Source organism: Haliaeetus albicilla, chromosome 7 (assembly GCF_947461875.1).
Source record: "Haliaeetus albicilla chromosome 7, bHalAlb1.1, whole genome shotgun sequence".
NCBI classification, from domain to species: Eukaryota; Metazoa; Chordata; class Aves; order Accipitriformes; family Accipitridae; genus Haliaeetus; species Haliaeetus albicilla.
In genome coordinates, this window is record NC_091489.1 from 23,706,654 (window position 1) to 23,719,562 (window position 12,909).

General features: G+C 40.4%; 1 protein-coding gene across 1 annotated transcript in view; it reads right to left on the reverse strand.

Annotated features, from left to right (window-relative positions):
* Positions 1–4,336: 4,336 nt before the first annotated feature.
* The window catches only part of ENPP1 (ectonucleotide pyrophosphatase/phosphodiesterase 1), a 59,149-nt gene continuing 50,576 nt past the window's right edge, over positions 4,337–12,909 (reverse strand). The window contains exons 20-25 of the mRNA XM_069787316.1: positions 11,636–11,790; positions 10,307–10,442; positions 9,278–9,358; positions 7,919–8,051; positions 7,057–7,213; positions 4,337–6,198 (exon numbers count right to left, since the gene is read on the reverse strand). Coding sequence (XP_069643417.1) covers positions 6,031–6,198; positions 7,057–7,213; positions 7,919–8,051; positions 9,278–9,358; positions 10,307–10,442; positions 11,636–11,790 — 830 coding nt within the window. The 3' untranslated portion in view covers positions 4,337–6,030. The remainder of the gene's footprint in view (positions 6,199–7,056; positions 7,214–7,918; positions 8,052–9,277; positions 9,359–10,306; positions 10,443–11,635; positions 11,791–12,909) is intronic.

Sequence of the window (12,909 nt, forward strand, 5' to 3'; positions counted from 1 at the left end):
ATTGGTGCCTTCTTCCTCAAGGTGTTTTCTGATCTTCCCAAATTTGTTTGCTTTGCCCTTTATACACACTGAGAAATGTCCAATCAAGCTAAAACTCTTCTCTCCTCCATGTGAACAGTGTATCAGTCCAAGTCCTGTCCTCTGGAACTTGAGATCTGCAGCCAAATTTGTTGACTTAATAAAATGCAGTCTCTACAACTCAGTCCATTAGCTGACTTTCCTCTGAAGTCATGAGTGTTCATTGCCAGAATACCCCACCTCTCCAGTTTGAATCAGGCTATTTTGGCTGCGGTATGTTCTGGTCTTGCAGTATATGGGGGCAAGGGGTCTGGACTCATGCTTTTGCTGGTTTTATTTTTCCTTTTTTTTTGCAGAAAGCTGTGGACAACCTGGTTTATATTATGTAAACTCCAAGATTACATCCATTTCTGCAAGATATCCCGAGAACAGTTATTCCCCCCAGTGATGAAGTGGTTGATACAGAGTCACACTGCATTTTTGCTCCGTTGAAGCCAGCAGTGGGAGTTAGCAATGCACATTTATGTGATTTTAGCTCATTTGTACAAGGAAAGAAAAGTGTTCACATCTGCAGTGTAATAAGTTCCACTGGCATGTCTGATACACAGGATATACAATAATTTATATGAAAAAAACCTTCCTCAGTCATAGGAAGTCGTAGCATAACCACCTTCTGCAGAATTTTTTTTATTCTTTACATGGCAGTAATTGAGTCCTCCCAGTGCTCTGGTCTCTAAAAATTGTAGTAGGAGTGTTCGCTAATTAAAAGAATGTGAAGTATTTCATAAAAAGCCTAGGAAAGCCCATTCTTTTCCAGGTGGTTTGCCTGGATTTCTACTGTCCCAGGGCCATATTTCCTTAGAAAATGTACACTGAAGAGAACAGATCTTTTCCCAGTTATCTCAGATCAGACCAGAAGAGGGCCAGGTATCACCAGCAAATGCAGTTGCACTCAGTTTTTGTTTAAAGTAAAATGCATCCATACGTGATTATCAAACTTTGCACCTCCCCAAACAATTTATTTTGAACAGCAGAAGCAAGTGTATGTCATTCCTTTCTGCATTTTAAAGAGGCTAGGTACAGTTTTAAACATATATACAGCACTATGACAAAGAGTATAATTAAAATTCTGTAGTGAACTGTACCAACTTATGCAGCCAGCAGGTACAAGATTTAAAAGCGAATTCATCGTCCTCAAGCAGCACACTTTTTGCGACCCACAAATTCAAAGCTCCAGTACAGACGCAAAATGGCAAAGGTAAGGCCTCCAGCACAGAGAGATACAAAGAGACAAACAAATTCTCTTTCAAGCCCCAGGCAGAGGCTGGTGCTGAAGCGCAGTTTTGCCAGAGTGCCATGAACACAGAGTCTCATACCATCTAGACTGACTTTCAGCCATGCATATGTGCCTTATAGGCATCACGAAAGGGCCCTTCCACTGTCTTCTGATCAGGGGGAGATCAGTCAGGAGCTTTGGGGCCACTCAAAATTTTTCCATCCCGCTGTAGGCTGTAGTCTCTCTGCTGAAATAAAGCAAATAAAAATAGAAAGGACTAAACCTGCAATAAAGGGCAACATAAATTTAACACATGTTGTGGCTGAAGAGGAATATGATAATTTGCAATGGCATCCTCTAAAATCTGTTGCCAGGCTTCCATAATTATTGCAAGTTTGTCCATGGTCTCCATAGCAGCCCTTCCTGAGGCTCAAGGCCAGTGTGGTGACTCACAGCAGTTCAGTGAGGGACTCAACTCCTTTCCAAGGGAGTCTGAGTCACAGGATGCAAACCTGGACTGGTTTCCTGTAATATAGAGGTTCCCGAACTATGGTAGACGTACTGCTCACGATACACAAGGCACCTCAGTGTGGTGCTCCAACACCTCCCAGACATTGCCACAGGGTGTACAAGGGTAAGCAGGAGACATTGCTGCTGCTGCCACTGGCAATGGTGGTATCCAAACAAAAATATTTGGAAACTTCTGCTTTAGTAAGTTGCTGGGCTCACGCTAACTCTGTCCCTGAACTCCTCAGAGGAGTAAAAACAGTTTACCACAGCACGGCAGTAAAAGAGCCGAGTATAGCCCTCACCATGAGCCCTGGGATGGTTTCCTAACATCATTAGTGGTGCCGCTGTGGGTACACCGTGTTGCAGCAGCTGCCCTGTGACCCTGCAGAGGAGAGGTCCCTCAGTGCCGTCACCCCTGAGCATCTACCCCAGAGTGATACGACGGGCAACGCAGCCTGGCACAGGTGCCTCCTCAGCAACAGTCTTGAGCTTTGCAGCAGATCTTGGAAGAAGGGAGGTCAGAAATGAGGTCTTTCCTCCCAGTTGAGTGCCCTAACCACAGATTTAGGCTTTCTTTTATATCCCTTCTTTTCTTCTCGTCCCCATGAATCTCATTTTCCTGGAAAAGTGGGTGCCCTCCCATGCAGCAGTGGTAGCTCCTCCCAGCTTGCCAAGCCTGGTTTATAACCTTGTATTTAAAGGGATAATTTTGTACTTTGAATCTTCTCAGACTAAGGGAAGGCAGAAGCCCAGGCCACCCACTCGCCGGATGAGACAGGGCAGCTTCTGGCAGGTGCGGTTAGCAGACGGCTGTTGTGCACTGGGCTGAACACAGTGGTTTAGTGGGTGCTGAATTTGTCGAGAACAGATTTGCCAGAACAGACCCGACTCAAATACTGACAGTTAGATATTGCTTCACTTTCTCAAAATGCAGTGGATCCTGAGGTAAAAAAAGACCAAGAAGCCCTGTAACACATTAGCCAAGTGAATTACCTCCCAGTTACTGATGGGAGCAGCCAGCGATATAAATCTGTATTGCCTGAATACCTCTGAAGGGACAACTCCACATGCATTTCTTCAGCAGCAAAACCATCCTGAGATGTCCTCTGCCCCACTCCTCATTCCTACTTTGGCATCCCAGAGCCATCAGCTTTTCTCAGGTATGTTAGGGCTTGCCTGCCCCAAATCATTTCACAACCCATTTCATTCCTGAAGTAACCAGCCCACCCCACTGCTTAACTCATCCCAGTTAGCCCATAATCTAGCCCAGATGTCCCCTGTTGCAACTTCAGGCCCTTTTTCCTTTCTTCCTGAATGTAACAGCTGCAAGGACTAGATTAGCTCTGTCCACCCTGGAACAACCTTTTAACATCTGTGAAGACTCCTACCACATTCTGCCTCAGCCACCCTTTCCATACCCTGAGCAAACACCATTGCTTAGGAGATGGAGACTGGTCAGCACCTTCCCTGTATCAGTGCGCACCAACTGCAGCCTACAGCATCTCCTGGTGCCTTCCCTGAGAATGCCTGGTGACACATGACACTGCTAGGCACATCCAGACTGACGACCTTTACTCTGCCCCTTCACTGCCTTTTTTACCTGCAAGAAGGCCAGAATACACAGCAGCTGACACTAAGAGGCAGTTACACTGAATAACGCTGACAGTCATGTCATGACAGTGTTACTATGACACCTTCCAGCTTCACCTAAGAATGCTCAGTGGAGCTCTGATACCATCCATCAGCTGAAACAGAAAATATTTTACATCCAGATAGACAAAGCTGTAGGTTTTTTGTAGAACTATGAGTTTGATGGTGGCTGTAGCATGCTCCTTGGGGCTCATCGGGCTTCAAAAACACAACCCAGTATCTGCTGTCCTGGGGTATCACCAGCCACTGGATACCACGACTAGCACCAGCATTTATTCACAATGCTCTGACACCACCATTACAAATGTTTCTGAACACAAAAGATGAAGAAATAAAAGAAGCAAAACTATTTACACAAAGATTAAATCAGGATAACTCTCTTCCTTGTCAAGTTAACTTGTCAGTTTCTGGCAAAGCCACACCCCAAACCCCTCTCAGCCACTACTCTCTCTTGATGACCATAATAACAGCTTTCACAGCCCCTCTCCCTTCCAAAAATCCTTCCTAGGTCAAACCAGCAGTCATCTGCTTGAAGCCTATCCTGTTCCATCTTTACCCAGGAGCTAGGCTAGCCCTGCCTCTTAACTGAAACTGGCACCACTCTACTTTCTGAAGATGTTAACATCTGTCACATCCATTCAGGAGACAGTACCAGTTCTAAAAAAAATTTAAGAACATTGTGATCATCTTTCTTCCTATCTCCCCCTTCCAATAATGAAACTTCAACTTTCCAGTTGGAGAAGTTATTTTCAACTCAAAGAGCAGGGATTGAAGCAACCCCCTCCCCACCCCCCAAAAATAATGTGAAATAGTGCTCTATATCTGCACCAGTGTTTAACTAGCCAGTAGCATTTGGTACAGAAAGGGTCAGGAACAGCATACTACTTCTGATGTCTTTATTGGTCACAGGCAATGTTACAAAGCAGTTACACTGAATAATGCTGTCACAGTCATATCATAATGTGAGGTTGCTACAACACATTTAAATTTCACACAGTGAAACTACTTTAGGAAAAAAAAAAAAACCATGCTTTTAACAGAAGATCAAGAAAATACATTTGGTTAAAAGAAAAAATGGTCCCAGGATTTCAGCCCACTCAAACGGAAGTTAATGGAAAAGCTTCCACCAACTTCAGCAGGCTTTGAATCCAGCCTCCAACATCCCCTGACCAAGCTGTAACGTAAAATGCCTCTCTGCTCAGTCACGGGCTCTTCATTCTTCTAACACACTTGTGCGTGATGTATTTTCTTCTTTTTAAATGAAAGGAACATAAATGTGTAATTGACTATGCCAAACTTCATACATAACAGAGCCAATTTTGGCTCATCAGCTTTAGAGAGAGTGGGAGAATTACAAAGGTGATAGCATGTGTACTGGAAAAGGAGGGAGTTCCTACACTCCTGAGTGCCTATAGCAGCTGTTTGTGTAGCCTGAAAGCTTCCAAGAAAGTTCATTACATGCTTCTTCAGAACTTGCATCTGGCAGCATATGCATTCAACATGGGTAACTTATGTGAGCTGGAATTTGGATGATGTAGCACTAAGAACAGCTACAAATGCAGCTAGGATCTCATCATTTGCTGCCAACAGACAACTGAATGGCCTGTGGGCATTTACCGTAGTGATGAGACATGCCATTAGAGAAGATCAACTTAGCAGTCTAAGACAACATTCTTAGTGCAATATTACCTTTTCTTGACAAAAATGGGATTTCAAAACCACAGCTGACAAAATCATGCACCAAATTGAGAAAGACATCTTTGTTTTGAGGAAGCAAAATCTTTTCATCAAATTTGTTTAATTTGAAGAAAGATAATTATTTCTAGGAGCTCAGAGATATTCCTGATTTAATTTCTTCTGATTTGCAGGTGACTTGATGCATCCTATACCTGCTCATTTCAAGGATGCATATACAACATCCATCAAATTCTCCTTCAGTGTTGGAGACACCAGAGGGCAGCAACATACCAAGGCTTCCCAGGTAACAGAACTCCTTTAGCTAGGCTCTTTTCTGTGTTGGGGAAGTTCCAGTTACCAGTTTTACTAACCTCAGTATAGCTTCTTGCACCATAACACTGCATTATTTTATGAGACCCAAAGCTCAGAATGTAATTCATACCTCAAGGAAAACTGGAGTGAGAGGTGCTGTTTATATTTCAACAGTCACCAAGAATGTAGTTACTTCTCAGAACTGTATTGAGTAATTACCTATATTTTTGAAGCAGAATATTGATCATAACCCATACTTTATAAACTTCTCCCTCTCTAGTGCATACAAAAGATAACATTTTTGTTTGTGTCTCAGACTATGATGATCAAATGCTGTTAGCATTTAGTAATGGACATGGTTCTACCACATTCAAGTGGGAATGAAAGGAGCTGCCAGCCTATGTTACATACATAGTCCATCAGGAGTCCCTGAGATACAGATATGGCACCCACTCTCCTCCCTACTGGCATTTTGGTCAAGAGTTCTCAATAAATGTTCCAGCTTATTTAAAAAAAGTTTACATTAATTAAAAACAGTCTATTTACATATCAGTTGTGAAATGGATAACAACATTCCATAGGAAAAATCAGACTGTTTCAAAAGTTGGTAAATATGTTTTTAACTGTAAAATCTCAGATACTGGCTGTTTTCTGTCTTGATAGAAGCTGAGTCCAGTAAGTAATTCTATATCTCTGATCCGAGCTGTATGAAACTTCATTCTCTCTTCAACCCACACAGACTCAGACTTGCCATCCTGTTGGGACAAAGGAAGGAAAAAAAAGAAAAAAAAACGTTTGTAAAACACTTTCTGATGTACATTTAATCAATTAGCAAAAGAGCTTTTGGTGTTTTATAAAGGCACAAAGCAGTAACTGTTGGCAAACATCTAACAAACAGTGAGCACTGGATTATAAATCGTTATAAGCTTGCCTGAACTTAGTACTTGCTGCTACTTCCTCAAGTATAGAGAGCTTGTAGCTGTACCAGTGATAATGGGGATATGGCAGATGAGGTCCAGCATCTATCCACCATCTCTATATTAAACTATTTCTGAGAGCTGTGCCTGACTTGGGAGGTGACTTGTATAATTCTTCGCTGACATTCTCCATGTAAACCAGAACAAAGCATGGAGTGTAGCTATGTGCATTCTCATCACAATGCCAAGGTACCTGAACTAGAAGGAACCAGTGCCCTTCAGGAACATCTGTTTCTTCTCCTTTTGGGTATGCATTTGGCCTAGCACTGACCCTTCTTTCTGGATGGCTTATCTTTTCCTAGAAGCTCTTCATCCTTCTCAGCTGTTGACTGTGTATTTGTGCTACGGAAGTCTATGTATGTATCATGTTGATGGTCTCAACATACTCTGACTCTACCCCGCTAGCTCTAAGTTTTGCTCTTTGAACAGGGAACTTCTATTTTCACATTTGAGCATATATACAGACTTTAATATAATTCTGTTTACAAAAATATTGTCTTCTCTCTCAAGATGATCATGATAGAGTACTATGAGGATAGAGTCTTCATAGACTCTAACTAATTAATCATGGATATCCAAGCAAAACAAGCTCAAGCCCGACTTCAGGTGTTTATGGGGACTGAATAGACTACTTACTGCACAGCTTTCACTGTTGTCTTCTCTGTGAGGTACAATGAAAGACAAAGCATCTAGAGACCCTTCACACTCCAGAGGAGTTTCAGAAGTATTTTTACAACTAGTCAGCACAATGAAGAAGTGAGTTGGAACTGGAACTTCTGAATTACTGGGGTGTCTGAAACACAAGAGATCTTTCTGTAAATCCACCAAATCATACCTGCACAAAGACTAAATGACAGTCTGGCATATCAATTTTAGCAATCCACCTATTTAGCCCAAAGAAAGCTTAGGCCTGGAAGGAAAATTCCAGATTACCATTTTGCAAATCAAGTTTGGCTTGTAGGCTGATCTAAGTAACAAGTTTGACGAGGTATAACAACAAACTGATTTATCATAAAAATATGTAAGAATACAGACTAGATGGAGGGTTCAGCCTGAACCCAGAAAACTGTCTGCCTGCTGGCTTGAGCCAGTTTTGCTAACTAGTGTATTTGAACTCACAACTTTGTAGAAGAACACTGCCAGCTCAGAAGTGTCAACTATGACACCAGGGATAAGCCCCTGCCTCATCCACTCCTAGAGGCAATGTCATAAGATTTCAGGCTAGCAGACATTCTTTCACATGCAACAGCTTCTCTTACATTTCACCTTCAGGTTTTAGGATAACACATTTTGAGGGTGCATTTTCTCTTTGTGCTTGTTGCTTATTTCTTAGCTTTATACTTCTGTATCTGCTTAGGGCCATTTGTCTCTCTGAACTGACATAACCTGCCAATGGCCCATCTCTGCAAGATGCTTTCCTTAATAATGAGGATCATAATTACTTTTTCACCACCAATGGAGGAAAGAAACAGAAGATTAGAATGTGAAAAGTTCCCACCTTTTCACCTTTTCTGGGGTATCATAGAGCCCATCAGAGTCATAATCAAACACAGGACCGCTGACTACATTGACACCGCTCCTGGCTGCAGCATATTTAGGTAGCAGGTATTGATGGAAGTAGTTCCATAGCACTGAAACACAGTAATGGAAGTGGGAAACAATCTCCAAGGTAGAAGCTGTTAATACAACTCTGCAGAGTTTTCAGTGGAGTATAAACAGACATGATAAGCTAGGGAGAATAATGTTGATAATGCACTGATGTTTTAGTATAAACACTGTTTAGCAACAACTAAATCAAGGACTTTTCAGCTTTTCATACTGTCCTGCCAGCAGAGGCTGGGAGTGCACAAGAAACTGGGAGGCGACACAGCCAGGACAGCTGACCCAAACTGGCCAAAGGGGTATTCCATACCATATTACATCATGCCCAGTATATGAACTGGGGGGAGTTGGCCATGGGGCACTGTGGCTCAGGGATGGGCTGGGCATTGATCATCAGGTGGTAAGCAATTGTATTGTGCATCATTTTTTTTGTATATTCTCTTAATAGTAGTAGTATTTTCCCTTCCTTTTCTGTCCTATTAAACTGTCTTTATCTCAACCCACATGTTTTACTCCCCCCCCCCCCAATTCTCTCCCCCATCCCATGGGGTGGGGGTGAGTGAGTAGCTGTGTGGTGCTTACTTGCCAGCTGGAGTTAAACCACAACAATGATATTTTTAATTACAGTTAAGAGCTGATCCCTATTCCGTTACAAAATGGGACATCTCTTGTCCAGAGGAAGTGCCATAGTTATCCTTCTTTTCCACCAGGAATATGCTTAATTTCCTTCAGCCAAGTATCTCATGTTCCCTTTCACCAAGGAAAGCCCAGGTCTTCATCCCTTTTCTACTAGAGACATGATTATTTTCCTGTTTCCTTAGTGATCAAGACCCTAGATTCCTGCCTGGAAACTCATCTGAGTTTAGAAGACATTCATAAACTGGAAATAAATTTAACTCATAATTATATGTAGTATCTGATTTCTCTAGAAGTTATGCAGTATAAACCCCTGTTTAGGTAGGTAGGAAAATGCAAAAAAAAAAAAAAAAGTCAGACAGTAAATAGAGACATTTATACTATGCTCCCATGTAATGAGCCAGTTGATTAGGAGCTCACAATGGTGGGCCTTTTTCACAAGTGATAATCCTACTTCAAGGAACTTTTCATCGAGGTTAAGAAGCCCACAGTCAGGGAGGTCTTATTTTACAGAAGCAGCTGTACCAGGGATCATTTGCATGGTTTGGAAGCAAGCAAAAAACCAGCAGTCTTTCTTATATTTGACTGTACACACAAAATATGCATACAAATAAAATACCTTTAAATGCTGGATACATTGGCACAATGTTGCTAGTAAGCAAGGCATCATAGTGAGGTTTCTTTTCACCTGTCATGAAATCTAAAACAAAAAAAGCAATTAGTTACTTGGATTTGTTACTTTAAATTTGCATTTTAAAGATCAGTGTAATAACATTAAGGTGGAGCTGATGTGGGTCTAAGTGCTAACTTCAGTAAATGCTGGACCCCATCCAAAATAATCTTATAAGCAGCAACAGTAATTGCACTTGTCAGATATACAGTGGACAAATTTTGAACAAACTTTTGAATTATGGGGAAGGGAATAAAATTCACCTCATGAATGTCAGACCAATTTGTTCTGACTGCAAAATCTAGGCATAAAAATAGGAGCTCTATTGGAACTTTGCAAATTAAACTTGATGTGGATGTTTAAATAACCTACTACTCGGTACATTATGCAGTAAAGTCGATGTAAAATGCTTCCAAATCAGGTCTGCAACAGTTCAAACAATTTAACCAATTGTAAACAGTTAAGTATTTTTTAATATGTTTGAGAATCAGAGCTGCATTCTTCAGACCAATGCTGAATTGCTTCAGTAAAGACCACATATGGCACACAACAGTATATTTCAGATAGAAAATAAACTTATCAAGGCAGTTTTTTACTTCATGAAACATCCCTGAATTTTACTTTGAATAGTTCCAACTAACACCTGTCATACAAAGTGAATTTACAATTTACTAGCTTGCCAGACTTGACACAAGGCTTACATGTTCCTTCCAGTTTCTTCTACAAGATGCCACTTTAGAAACCTGACAAGTTCCAAAGCTTTCAGGAAGTACTAAATGACCTTACCTTGGAAAACCCACCAACTGCTGAAGTGCCTAAAATGTTTTTCTTTCTCATATACTGAAGTGAACTGCAACAATTCAGGAACTACTGCTTTGTACTCTGATTAGTTATCAAGAACATCTATAAAAGACTACACCTACTACATTAGAAGTTATTTAAATCAGATATGCTGTACAATGAAGGCAATGTACTTACTTAGAGGAGAAAGGAATCCATAAGTTAGGTGAGGGTGATTGTTGTAAAACAAACATGTCTGGTTATGATTAAAAGAAATACGAACATCCTTGTGTAAACAGCTGGAGATATCTTCTGTAGCAGAAACCCATTTGGCCTATTAAACAAGAAGAAAGAATCATTGGTAAAACAGATAGCTGACTTACAATAATTCTCTCTCTGGGGGACTGCAGAACTCTAACTATTTAGCTGCAACTACCTTTAATGGTGTGAAGGGACTTAACTAAGATGCAAGAATTGTTCCTCTTTTGTCAGTGGAAAACAAGCACTCCCATCCATTTCATATATTTTGGAAATAAAGTGAACAGAATTGCAGCATTTTAGTTGAGTTGAGAATAATGTCTTCAAAAAGACAACCTAGAGGTGCCCATTAAAGATAACCTGATCTACTGTAAAGGTACTTGTTCATTCAGGCTAGCAATCAGTGGCAGCCAAATGTGTTGTTAGCCATCTCTCTCTACTGGGCCACTTGTTAAGAGTAACTGGTCACTTCAGGCCACTAACCTCAAAATATTTAGGATCAAACAAATATTGCCAGAGTTTAGTTAAATAGTGACTGTTATAATTAAATTTAAAACCTATGATTCCCAGATAATCAAACTGAAAAGCATCCTCTACTGTCCTAATTCCTTTTAAGCATGACATGGCTTCTAAATTTTCTCTGAATGGGAAAGGCCAACTTGAAAAACACTTTAATTCACAAGATCAGTGCTCTGCATGAACACGTGCACCTTAGCATAGGGTTCAGGACAGCAAAGACCAGATTTATCTCCATTGACCTCTTCCCCCCACCCCAGTCAGGACAATCTTCTGAGAGAAGGACTGGATCAGGGCATGAATGGTTCAAGATAGTCCTGAGATTTTTTTTTTTCAAAAGGATCCTGCCACATTACAAATACTGCTTTAAGACCACAAAACCCACGTTGAGACCAGACTTTGAGGACAACACTGGCAAACTGCTATAGCAGACCTGTGCTGCCAAGCAGTAGCCCAGTGCAGACTCATAGGGCTTCTATATCAATGGCAATAGGGTCCTCATATCCTGGTGGATCTGCTTACTTTGGAGGCAAAACTGCAGCTCACTCCAAGAAACAGGACAGTGTCAAAGCCAATCCTTATTAATATAGGAAAGAGAAGAAAAGCTCATACAAAATTCCTCTTTTTCTCTCATGTGGTTCTACTTTGTTCCCTGGGAGATAATATCATTAGATCTAAGTAGTGTTCAGGAATAACTGACATTCAAGCTTTTTACCTTTCAAGGTTGCTTCTAACCTTTCTTCATATACTTACATCTTTGTTAACAGTGTACGCACTCCACAGGGACATCCCATATTCCCTGCTGTATCCACTCACATAACGGTGATGGTAAAGGAGACAGTAACTATGTCTCTTCTGCAGAACCCTGGGCCGTCCATAGGGTAAAGTAAGTTTCTCTATCTTCTTAACTGCAGCAGAAATAGTGCTTTTTACATTTCAATCAATACCGGTTGTTAAGCATCTTTCTCTTCTATACAGCTAAGGTTGCCTCAATTTCCAATTGCCAAACAAAGAGAAGTCACAGTAACAGAACAAAAAAGTTTTCATTCTTATATCAAAGGTAGAGTTTCTATAAGGCAATGAATTAAATGACAAAGCCAGTACAAAGCCATCATTTAAACTTACACTGTACAAATTAAGTTTATATTTAAAACAAAACATTTTGCCATTTAAAACAGGAGATGGATCTAAGTTTCAAAGTTAAAGTCTTTGCCAACTTTATGTTTCAATTTAAGTATATAATGTGGGATCTGCTTCTATGTAACATTTAGATGGGACAGTAACCAATTGTGGTGATTTGAAATCCACTGAGGGGACTATTTTAGTAGAAACCACAAAGTCACATGTAAAAGTGACATTTAAAGGACTACGAAATATAGACATCTAAATAAATGATACAATGAAGTACTGGTTGAATTTTCAGATGTGCAAGGACTCGCTTTATAATGAGTGTGATAGTCACAAAACCTTCCTTCTTCTCTCTCATGGACCACACTTCTTTAGAAAGTTTATATACAGAGAAAGATATCTCCAAATGTTTTATTATGACACTGCACAGAGTTTTTGGCAGACCCTTGCCTAAGGCATTGCCAACTACTGCATCCAATTGAAGACTGAAGACTTTCCTTTAAAACTGTATCAGAAAAGTTATGTGGGATCAGCAGAGGGTAAGTCATTAGACAGAAGCTGAAAAGTAAAGCAGAGTTAGCAACAGAATTACTTTAGAGTCACTACCATTTATCTTGAAGAAAAAGCAAAGAAGGAACAAAACAGAGTCTTAGGAAACAGGTGCTCTTGCAATCATTTGCTGTAGTCAAATGTCAGCAGAAAGTTTCAGTTTTAAACCACTAAGGTAGACTTCAATTTCATCAAAACATTGAATATTTAAAATTTTGCCAACTGGAAACAAAAGTTTTCAAGTTTCAAGTTTTCTGATGTAAAATAAAAACTGAAGAAAACTAGCACATCATAGAAATATTTTAGAACAAAAATATTACTTCGCTGTTGAAAATGCAAGTATTTTCAAT